Here is a 12,356-nt window from a genome sequence, read left to right on the forward strand (position 1 = left end):
GTGCTTGTCTATTTCTTTTATTGTATTAGGTGACTTAGGAGAAGGTACAGTAAAGTGCTTGTCTATTTCTTTTATTGTATTAGGTGACTTAGGAGAAGGTACAGTAAAGTGCTTGTCTATTTCTTTTATTGTATTAGGTGACTTAGGAGAAGGTACAGTAAAGTGTTTGTCTATTTCTTTTATTGTATTAGGTGACTTAGGAGAAGGTACAGTAAAGTGCTTGTCTATTTCTTTTTTGTATTAGGTGTATTAGGTGACTTAGGAGAAGGTACAGTAAAGTGCTTGTCTATTTCTTTTATTGTATTAGGTGACTTAGGAGAAGGTACAGTAAAGTGCTTGTCTATTTCTTTTATTGTATTAGGTGACTTAGGAGAAGGTGTAAAGTGCTTGTCTATTTCTTTTATTGTATTAGGTGACTTAGGAGAAGGTACAGTAAAGTGCTTGTCTATTTCTTTTATTGTATTAGGGTGACTTAGGAGAAGGTACAGTAAAGTGCTTGTCTATTTCTTTTATTGTATTAGGTGACTTAGGAGAAGGTACAGTAAAGTGCTTGTCTATTTCTTTTATTGTATTAGGTGACTTAGGAGAAGGTACAGTAAAGTGCTTGTCTATTTCTTTTATTGTATTAGGTGACTTAGGAGAAGGTACAGTAAAGTGCTTGTCTATTTCTTTTATTGTATTAGGTGACTTAGGAGAAGGTACAGTAAAGTGCTTGTCTATTTCTTTTATTGTATTAGGTGACTTAGGAGAAGGTACAGTAAAGTGCTTGTCTATTTCTTTTATTGTATTAGGTGACTTAGGAGAAGGTACAGTAAAGTGCTTTGTCTATTTCTTTTATTGTATTAGGTGACTTAGGAGAAGGTACAGTAAAGTGCTTGTCTATTTCTTTTATTGTATTAGGTGACTTAGGAGAAGGTACAGTAAAGTGCTTGTCTATTTCTTTTATTGTATTAGGTGACTTAGTAGAAGGTACAGTAAAGTGCTTGTCTATTTCTTTTATTGTATTAGACGACTTAGGAGAAGGTACAGTAAAGTGCTTGTCTATTTCTTTTATTGTATTAGGTGACTTAGTAGAAGGTACAGTAAAGTGCTTGTCTATTTCTTTTATTGTATTAGATGACTTAGGAGAAGGTACAGTAAAGTGCTTGTCTATTTCTTTTATTGTATTAGATGACTTAGGAGAAGGTACAGTAAAGTGCTTGTCTATTTCTTTTATTGTATTAGACGACTTAGGAGAAGGTACAGTAAAGTGCTTGTCTATTTCTTTTATTGTATTAGGTGACTTAGTAGACTTAGGTACAGTAAAGTGCTTGTCTATTTCTTTTATTGTATTAGGCGACTTAGGAGAAGGTACAGTAAAGTGCTTGTCTATTTCTTTTATTGTATTAGGTGACTTAGGAGAAGGTACAGTAAAGTGCTTGTCTATTTCTTTTATTGTATTAGATGACTTAGGAGAAGGTACAGTAAAGTGCTTGTCTATTTCTTTTATTGTATTAGGTGACTTAGGAGAAGGTACAGTAAAGTGCTTGTCTATTTCTTTTATTGTATTAGATGACTTAGTAGAAGGTACAGTAAAGTGCTTGTCTATTTCTTTTACTGTATTAGGTGACTTAGGAGAAGGTACAGTAAAGTGCTTGTCTATTTCTTTTATTGTATTAGGTGACTTTTGGAGAAGGTACAGTATTAGAGGAGAAGGTACAGTAAAGTGCTTGTCTATTTCTTTTATTGTATTAGGTGACTTAGGAGAAGGTACAGTAAAGTGCTTGTCTATTTCTTTTATTGTATTAGGTGACTTAGGAGAAGGTACAGTAAAGTGCTTGTCTATTTCTTTTATTGTATTAGATGACTTAGGAGAAGGTACAGTAAAGTGCTTGTCTATTTCTTTTATTGTATTAGGTGACTTAGGAGAAGGTACAGTAAAGTGCTTGTCTATTTCTTTTATTGTATTAGATGACTTAGGAGAAGGTACAGTAAAGTGCTTGTCTATTTCTTTTATTGTATTAGGTGACTTAGGAGAAGGTACAGTAAAGTGCTTGTCTATTTCTTTTATTGTATTAGATGACTTAGGAGAAGGTACAGTAAAGTGCTTGTCTATTTCTTTTATTGTATTAGGTGACTTAGGAGAAGGTACAGTAAAGTGCTTGTCTATTTCTTTTATTGTATTAGATGACTTAGTACAGTAAAGTGCTTGTCTTATTTGCTTTTTCTTTTATTGTATTAGATGACTTAGGAGAAGGTACAGTAAAGTGCTTGTCTATTTCTTTTATTGTATTAGATGACTTAGTAGAAGGTACAGTAAAGTGCTTGTCTATTTTTTTATTGTATTAGGTGACTTAGGAGAAGGTACAGTAAAGTGCTTGTCTATTTCTTTTATTGTATTAGATGACTTAGGAGAAGGTACAGTAAAGTGCTTGTCTATTTCTTTTATTGTATTAGGTGACTTAGGAGAAGGTACAGTAAAGTGCTTGTCTATTTCTTTTATTGTATTAGATGACTTAGGAGAAGGTACAGTAAAGTGCTTGTCTATTTCTTTTATTGTATTAGGTGACTTAGGAGAAGGTACAGTAAAGTGCTTGTCTATTTCTTTTATTGTATTAGATGACTTAGGAGAAGGTACAGTAAAGTGCTTGTCTATTTCTTTTATTGTATTAGGTGACTTAGGAGAAGGTACAGTAAAGTGCTTGTCTATTTCTTTTATTGTATTAGATGACTTAGGAGAAGGTACAGTAAAGTGCTTGTCTATTTTTTTATTGTATTAGGTGACTTAGGAGAAGGTACAGTAAAGTGCTTGTCTATTTCTTTTATTGTATTAGATGACTTAGGAGAAGGTACAGTAAAGTGCTTGTCTATTTCTTTTATTGTATTAGATGACTTAGGAGAAGGTACAGTAAAGTGCTTGTCTATTTCTTTTATTGTATTAGGTGACTTAGGAGAAGGTACAGTAAAGTGCTTGTCTATTTCTTTTATTGTATTAGATGACTTAGGAGAAGGTACAGTAAAGTGCTCATCTATTTTTTTATTGTATTAGGTGACTTAGGAGAAGGTACAGTAAAGTGCTTGTCTATTTCTTTTATTGTATTAGGTGACTTAGGAGAAGGTACAGTAAAGTGCTTGTCTATTTCTTTTATTGTATTAGGTGACTTAGGAGAAGGTACAGTAAAGTGCTTGTCTATTTCTTTTATTGTATTAGATGACTTAGGAGAAGGTACAGTAAAGTGCTTGTCTATTTTTTTTATTGTATTAGGTGACTTAGGAGAAGGTACAGTAAAGTGCTTGTCTATTTCTTTTATTGTATTAGATGACTTAGGAGAAGGTACAGTAAAGTGCTTGTCTATTTCTTTATTGTATTAGGTGACTTAGGAGAAGGTACAGTAAAGTGCTTGTCTATTTCTTTTATTGTATTAGATGACTTAGTAGAAGGTACAGTAAAGTGCTCATCTATTTTTTTATTGTATTAGGTGACTTAGGAGAAGGTACAGTAAAGTGCTTGTCTATTTCTTTTATTGTATTAGATGACTTAGGAGAAGGTACAGTAAAGTGCTTGTCTATTTCTTTTATTGTATTAGATGACTTAGGAGAAGGTACAGTAAAGTGCTTGTCTATTTCTTTTATTGTATTAGATGACTTAGGAGAAGGTACAGTAAAGTGCTTGTCTATTTCTTTTATTGTATTAGGTGACTTAGGAGAAGGTACAGTAAAGTGCTTGTCTATTTCTTTTATTGTATTAGATGACTTAGGAGAAGGTACAGTAAAGTGCTTGTCTATTTCTTTTATTGTATTAGGTGACTTAGGAGAAGGTACAGTAAAGTGCTTGTCTATTTCTTTTATTGTATTAGATGACTTAGGAGAAGGTACAGTAAAGTGCTTGTCTATTTCTTTTATTGTATTAGATGACTTAGGAGAAGGTACAGTAAAGTGCTTGTCTATTTCTTTTATTGTATTAGGTGACTTAGGAGAAGGTACAGTAAAGTGCTTGTCTATTTCTTTTATTGTATTAGATGACTTAGGAGAAGGTACAGTAAAGTGCTTGTCTATTTCTTTTATTGTATTAGGTGACTTAGGAGAAGGTACAGTAAAGTGCTTGTCTATTTCTTTTATTGTATTAGATGACTTAGGAGAAGGTACAGTAAAGTGCTTGTCTATTTCTTTTATTGTATTAGGTGACTTAGGAGAAGGTACAGTAAAGTGCTTGTCTATTTCTTTTATTGTATTAGATGACTTAGGAGAAGGTACAGTAAAGTGCTTGTCTATTTCTTTTATTGTATTAGATGACTTAGGAGAAGGTACAGTAAAGTGCTTGTCTATTTCTTTTATTGTATTAGGTGACTTAGGAGAAGGTACAGTAAAGTGCTTGTCTATTTCTTTTATTGTATTAGATGACTTAGGAGAAGGTACAGTAAAGTGCTTGTCTATTTCTTTTATTGTATTAGGTGACTTAGGAGAAGGTACAGTAAAGTGCTTGTCTATTTCTTTTATTGTATTAGGTGACTTAGGAGAAGGTACAGTAAAGTGCTTGTCTATTTCTTTTATTGTATTAGATGACTTAGGAGAAGGTACAGTAAAGTGCTTGTCTATTTCTTTTATTGTATTAGACGACTTAGGAGAAGGTATAGTAAAGTGCTTGTCTATTTCTTTTATTGTATTAGATGACTTTGGAGAAGGTATAGTAAAGTGCTTGTCTATTTCTTTTATTGTATTAGATGACTTTGGAGAAGGTATAGTAAAGTGCTTGTCTATTTCTTTTATTGTATTAGATGACTTTGGAGAAGGTACAGTAAAGTGCTTGTCTATTTCTTTTATTGTATTAGACGACTTAGGAGAAGGTACAGTAAAGTGCTTGTCTATTTCTTTTATTGTATTAGATGACTTAGGAGAAGGTACAGTAAAGTGCTTGTCTATTTCTTTTAGTGTATTAGATGACTTTGGAGAAGGTACAGTAAAGTGCTTGTCTATTTCTTTTATTGTATTAGATGACTTAGGAGAAGGTACAGTAAAGTGCTTGTCTATTTCTTTTATTGTATTAGGTGACTTTGGAGAAGGTATAGTAAAGTGCTTGTCTATTTCTTTTATTGTATTAGATGACTTTGGAGAAGGTACAGTAAAGTGCTTGTCTATTTCTTTTATTGTATTAGACGACTTAGGAGAAGGTACAGTAAAGTGCTTGTCTATTTCTTTTATTGTATTAGATGACTTAGGAGAAGGTACAGTAAAGTGCTTGTCTATTTCTTTTATTGTATTAGATGACTTAGGAGAAGGTACAGTAAAGTGCTTGTCTATTTCTTTTATTGTATTAGGTGACTTTGGAGAAGGTATAGTAAAGTGCTTGTCTATTTCTTTTATTGTATTAGATGACTTTGGAGAAGGTACAGTAAAGTGTTTGTCTATTTCTTTTATTGTATTAGACGACTTAGGAGAAGGTACAGTAAAGTGCTTGTCTATTTCTTTTATTGTATTAGATGACTTAGGAGAAGGTACAGTAAAGTGCTTGTCTATTTCTTTTATTGTATTAGATGACTTAGGAGAAGGTACAGTAAAGTGCTTGTCTATTTCTTTTATTGTATTAGACGACTTAGGAGAAGGTACAGTAAAGTGCTTGTCTATTTCTTTTAGTGTATTAGGTGATTAATTATTGTTGTTAAGGTATTTAAAAATGTGCATCTCTCTTCCTGTATCAAATTAATTTTTTAACATTTCTAGATTACTCAAGAGTGTACCAACATTTATTGTGGGTTATGTTTGTTGTTTTAAATAACATGACTCGTACATATTGTTATTTTAGTTTTAAATTTTTCCAGGGCTCCTCACTTAAAGTTTCTTTCTAATTTTTTGTATAGCAGGGAAAGAAAAAAGGACAGAAAAGTAGTCGAAACAAGAAGGCGAATAAAAATAAAAACACCCAAAGAAAAAACAACAAGAAATCGAATGTCCCTAATACGGGTAATGACTTGTCTGCTAAGATTTATGCCACCATGGAGAAACACAAGGAGGTAATTTTATTATAAAAAAACTGGTATCATTTATTAAAAACGTTTATGTATAACATTAGTAAATGTAATTTTCATATTCGGTCAACATTCCAAACTGTTCATTCCAGTTCCCGGTTAGTTCTAAGAATTCCAGAACGAGAGCATTAGAAAATATTTAATTCACCGTTGCTGATTTATTTTCTGTTGTTTGAAACAGATGCTTTGGGTAATAAGTATTTCAAAGCAGGTGTTTATTATTCTAGTGATAAAACAACTGTTAAGAAACAGGTATGAAACGTAGATGTCATTGAGTGTTCAGATATATATCTCATAACAGAAGTATTTCTACTGTTAACAAGTTGTGAATTCTGCCATCTGTGAATAACAATTAGCTTGAAACTATTAAATCTGGATATTTCTCATCAAACAGAAAGTACAGTAAAAACTTGGGCTTTTGATAGATGAGCATCCATGTCAGTTTAATTGTCTGCATTATCTGTCACACTTGACTGTAAGTTGTTCATATTTTCTCTCTCGTAGGTATTCTTTGTAATTCGGCTCCATTCAGCTCAAGCGGCTGCTAGTTTGCCACCTATCCAAGACCCTGACCCTATGATCAACTGTGATCTGATGGATGGGAGAGATGCCTTTTTGACATCAGCACGAGAAAAACACCATGAGTTCTCTTCGTTGCGCCGTGCCAAGTACTCGACCATGGCCATGTTGTATGAGCTGCACAACCAAGGACAAGACCGATTTGTATACACTTGTAACAGTTGCAAGGCTCATGTCGAGACCAGATATCACTGTACCGTTTGTGACGTATGTAGCTCTTTGTTTTACTTGGATTGCAAGAACGTATTGTTTGTTTTCTGTTACAAAGCTACAGTAACTTCATTTAGGCTTGTGTGAAATTTTCTAAACTGTAAAGGCACATGTCTGATTTAGTTTTTTTTCTGTATCCAGGACTTCGACCTCTGTATACCCTGTTTCAAAAAAGAAGGTCATCCTCATAAAATGGAAAAGCTCGGTTTTGACCTGGATGACGGCTCTGCTGCTTCTGACCAGAAACAGGCTAACCCGCAGGAGTCTCGGTGGCAGTCCATCCAGAGGTGCATCCAGTCCTTACTTCATGCTTGTCAGTGTCGTGATGCTAACTGTCGCCTGCCCAGCTGTCAGAAGATGAAACGTATTGTACAACATTCAAAAATCTGCAAGCGTAAGAATGGTGGCTGTCCTGTTTGTAAACAGCTCATTACGCTGTGTTACTACCATGCAAGACATTGTCAGGTTTGTTGGATTTGAAAACTTTTGAAACAATATACGTGTTGTACTCAGAAAGAAATATAGCAAGCTTATTCACCAAACCATTTCTGGTAAAGAAATGTGTTATTTCAGCTGTTTATTCACTCACTTAAATTGTTTAAGATTTTGTTGTTTTTTTAGTTATAATCAGATGCACTGATCACCAAAACAAAGTTCCTAAATGTGTTAATATGAACGGAACATTTCTCTGTCTGCTTACATTAATTTGTTGTTTTTATGGCTGAAACAAACATGTACAGAAACAGTTTATTATTCTACGACGCTACACCGAGAGCTGTCGGAAGGTTTTTAAAACACCTGTATGTATAGAGACTGTGGAAACTACAGCTAAAACTTTGCAAAGAGGATGTAATTTATATATTTCTAGTATTATCAGAAAATGTAATTATTGTTAATATTTAGATATAACCAGAAGAAATCTTGTAGAAAACAAGAAACAATAGATAAATACTAGTTACCATTACCAATAAAATAATTACTTGTTTATAACATCACAAATAGATAATATAGAATTAGAAGACATCCCATATTGATAAAATTAAGAACTATTTTAATAGATCCAAACTCTGTTCTAACTATTCTAAATATTGAATCTCTTTCTTCTACATATTTCTTCTGTTATTGAAAACCCCAAACCCACTGATGCTGGGTTTTCTGTTGTTTGTGGAATTCTAGATTGCTGGATACCTTTTGTGATTTCTAGAAGTCACTAAACAGTTTCTTTTTAAAATACTTGTATTTGTAGTATTAATTATTATGACTGTACCACCAAGGGATTGTGTGAAATATTTATGTAATACCATTTATTGATGGTTAATTTGTAGGTTCTTAACTGTCACTGAGTTTTATCTGTGTAAGGTTATTAGTAGGTTCTTAACTGTCACGGAGTTTTATCTGTGTAAGGTTATTAGTAGGTTCTAACTGTCACTCAGTTTTATCTGTTTAAGGTTATTAGGTTCTAACCATTCTTATGGCCACTGATGAGGTGAGAACTGTATATCTGTTTTCACAACTTTGATGTGTTGTAGGTAATTATTGTAAATAAAGGTTTATTTATAACTTGTTCTACTTTTTCAGAATTTTGGTTTAGTTTTGTGATTTATGTAAAAATAAACTTTATGAATTGTTTACAGTCCTGGTCTGAACTAGTAGCAGTGGTAATCAGTATTCAAGGAACATTAAACTTAAAGTATTCAAAGTATTTATGCTCTTTTCTTTATCTTGTGTTCCCCAGTGAGCCACTTGCAAGTTTACTGACATACAGTGTTAAAACCTGGGGTTCTATCTTGTGTACCCCAGTGGGCCACTTGTAAGCTTACTGACATACAATGTTAGAATATGGGTTCTGTCTTGTGTTCCCTGCATACTGACATACAGTATTAAAATCTGGGATTCAGTTCCTCATGGTGAACAGAGTGAAAATAGCCCCTTGTGCAGCTTTGTAGCAAAACAACAGTTTTATCTTGTTGTCGGTGTGTACGATAAATTAATTTATTTCATTGGATAGGTTTCACAGTATAATAAATTTTTGACTACTCTTTCTCTCTTTAAAAAAACAACTATGATATCTGTATTGAGTATTTTTGTGTCACAGGGTATCAGCAAGTTAAATCACATTTTGATTTTTGACTAACTTTTATGTAATTACGTCTACTTTTCCAGGAAGCAAAGTGTCTGGTTCCTTTCTGTCTAAACATCAAACACAAGCTCCGTCAGCAACAACTGCAGCAAAGAGTGCAACAAGCCCAGATTCTCCGTCGCCGAATAGCAAGCATGGCCACGATGCAGAACCGACCAGTGGCAGGTCAGCTTCCTCAGCCTGGCTCATCTTCGAGTGAACCGTCGTCGGAAGCCTCGACGCCAAACCACGTGCACCCGCCAGGCGTCGGACTCAAGCCGACAACTGTAGGTCCACCAGCAGGTGCTCTCCAAGCTGTCCAGGCAGTACAGGCTGCAGCAGCAAGACAGCAGACTCCCCACTTGGTTGGTGCCGGAGCTTACCAGAAAGGTGGCCCCGTGACTCCATCCCCAACAAATGCAAATACTCTGATGCCTAACACCCAAGGACAGCCTCAGATGGTGCAGCTGGCCCAAAGTAGGTTGGCTGGATTAAACAACAACCGATGGGATGGACCTCAGCCCTCCTATGCTCAACAAGTTCCACCACAGCAGACTCAAATGGCTGACCAGCAGTTGGGGATACGGCAGCCAGCACAGATGATGGGTGCGGCTCCAGGCAACCCTTCTGTCGCCATGGGCCCCCCACCTGGTATGCAGCGAAATGCTGCTCACGTACCTCAGGGTTACCTCAGTTACTGCAGATGTTACGTATGCCTTCTTCACCCCAGCAACATCAGAAAGTATTACAGATGTTAAAGACAAACCCTCAGCTCATGGCTTACTTCATTAAACATAGGAATGCACAACAACAACATCAACAGCAGCAGCAGCAACAACAACAACAAATGATGGTCACTGGACAAACAAGTGGTGCACAACCAGGTATTTCTGGGCAGCTCACACCTCATCAGCAACAACAGTGGTTTCAGAAACAACAGTTGTTAGCAATGCAACGACAGCAACAGCGTTTTCCCCAGCCTCCAATGTACACCCCACGAGCTCGTCCGCCACTGCCCGTGAATTTTAACCCTCACCAGCAGAACTTTCATCCGGACGGTGGGAGTCAGTACCCTTCGTATCAACAGCAGCAGCTCTTAATGCAGTCTCAACAGTTGAAACAGCAGATTGCTTCTCCGAATCACCCTCCCATGAGCCCTCAGCAAGGTCTGATGGGACATTCCCAGACTGGTGCTCCTCTTGCCTCATCCCAGCAACTGATGCGTTCCCCACCCGCCGTAAGGTCACCGCAGCCCATTCATTCTCCTCGCCAGCAACACGCAATGTCTCCTCACCATCCGTCACAGACTCGCTCTCCTCACCCGGCCCTGACCATGGCAGGTGCTTACGATCAGATGGTCTCTACCAATGACATGATGCTTACCCAGCTGTCAAACCCCAACTCTTCGCATGTCGGCATGGTAAACCAACTGCAGAACACGGTGACTCCAGAATCTAGCCTTTCTAGAGACGACATAACTCCCCAGGAGCAGCTGAATAAATTTGTAGAAAAACTGTAGGAGTCCTGGGAATGTTTGTATGTGTGTGCGTGCATGTGTGTGTAATATAAGAACTCTATTTTGGACTTGCCATGGACACTTTGTGACAAAAAATGACTATGTTTTTGATTTAAATTTAGTGTTTTAATATTTTATACTTAGGTTATAAGTAATAAAGAGCCAGAGATGAGAGAGTATAGTGCAGTTAAACTCCTTTCAACAGCAAATTGTTTTATTGATGTCAAAGGTAAATGCATATCTTGTTTACAGGGGATATGTTGGTCATGTATAGGTAGAACAGCATCCTAATATTACGTTTAGAGATGAGCAGTGTTTGAATTTTGTTTTGTTATTTTCTTCTATTTTCATTCAACTCTTGAAATCATGAACAAACTGTGTGTAAATTGGTTGGAAGTACTTGCTTCGATGATTCGGTTAATGCACAGTAATACAATATTAGTAGAGTATGATACAGTATTTACAAAAGTCATTGAGGCTGGACCCCAAATGTCAGTTTTCTTCATCTGTTTTTGTTTTGATTTTTTTTACTTGGTAATATCTACTTGATAGTGACATTCCACTGAAAGTGAGTTGAAATAAGGTAAATCATTGAGACTTTGATTAGTAAACAATTAATAAAATGAAAAGAATCATGGCTTCTCTCTCTAATAATTTGATACCAACCGTGTATCGGGTAGAAACTGGTGAAAGTGTCGGCTGTTCTATCTAGTGTTGTGTTAGAGAGAGAGAGAAGATATAGAACAGAATCTCATTTTAAGCCACATGAAATAGTTATTTTCTATCATCAAAACAGGGGTCGAGATGTTTGTTACAAGTTAGTTGAGTGTAGTGGTTTGTATGGTGGAATATGTGCTTTGCACTTCCACAGTGTCTCCTGTACAGTTGATTGAGAGGTCACAGGTAGTGGACTGAAGAGGGGTTGTACATATTGTATACATTTTAAAATTAAAAGTTTGAATAAAAGCAAACATGAAAAATATGCTTTGCAGAGTTGTGTGTACTTCATAAGTAAATCATCTTTATTACAATATATTTTTTGTGTATTCGTAGCACACTTGTAACTCTACTGGTGCTGCATTCATGAAATGTTGTTAGCAGACTTCTAACTCGACTGGTGTTACATTCATGAAATTTTAGCAGACTTCTAACTCGACTGATGCTGCATTCATGAAATGTTGTTAGCGGACTTGTAACTCGACTGGTGTTACATTCGTGAAGTGTTGTTAGCGGACTTGTAACTCGACTAGTATTACATTCGTGAAATGTTGTTAGTGGACTTGTAACTCGACTGGTATTACATTTGTGAAATGTTGTTAGCAGACTTGTAACTCGACTGGTGTTACATTCATTACATTTTGTTAGATTCTTCCTCACGAATTGAAATCTTGCCACCCACTCCAGTGAAGAAATACTTACTGCATGATGTCTTCTTTCTTTGCATCAGAACAGTTTTCAAACACAGGATGGCACAGCTAACAAATTCCTGTTTTTATGTGTAATAGGTATATGTGACAAACTCGTGTTTTCATGTGTAATAGGTATGTGTGAAAACCTTCGTGTGTAATGGGTATATGTGACAAACTTCTGTTTTCATGTTTATATAGATGTGTGACAAACTTCTGTTTTCATGTTTATATAGATGTGTGACAAACTTCTGTTTTCATGTTTATACAGCTGTGTGACAAACTTGTTTTCATGTTTATATAGATGTGTGACAAACTTTTCATGTTTATAGAGATATGTGTGACAAACTTGTTTTCATGTTTATATAGATGTGTGACAAACTTCTGTTTTCATGTTTATATAGATGTGTGACACTTGTTTTCATGTTTATAGAGATATGTGTGACAAACGACTGTTTTTGTGTTGTAAAAACACAAGTAAGAAAGACTGAACAGTAACACTTGGTTACATTTTAATGTTTTTC

The 12,356-nt window shown here is 35.4% G+C and overlaps 1 protein-coding gene across 2 annotated transcripts in view; it reads left to right on the plus strand.

Moving 5' to 3' along the window:
• LOC143228709 (CREB-binding protein-like) overlaps nt 1-11,408 on the plus strand; it is a 36,587-nt gene extending 25,179 nt beyond the window's left edge. The window contains exons 7-10 of one of the 2 annotated variants that reach the window (XM_076459994.1): nt 5,835-5,987; nt 6,507-6,788; nt 6,933-7,256; nt 8,955-11,408. In XM_076459994.1, the coding sequence (XP_076316109.1) occupies nt 5,835-5,987; nt 6,507-6,788; nt 6,933-7,256; nt 8,955-9,668 (1,473 nt within the window). In that variant the 3' untranslated portion in view covers nt 9,669-11,408. The remainder of the gene's footprint in view (nt 1-5,834; nt 5,988-6,506; nt 6,789-6,932; nt 7,257-8,954) is intronic. The other variant, XM_076459995.1, reaches the window with a different exon arrangement.
• Nucleotides 11,409-12,356: the final 948 nt, after the last annotated feature.

This window comes from Tachypleus tridentatus, chromosome 10 (genome assembly GCF_004210375.1).
Source record: "Tachypleus tridentatus isolate NWPU-2018 chromosome 10, ASM421037v1, whole genome shotgun sequence".
Taxonomy (NCBI): Eukaryota; Metazoa; Arthropoda; class Merostomata; order Xiphosura; family Limulidae; genus Tachypleus; species Tachypleus tridentatus.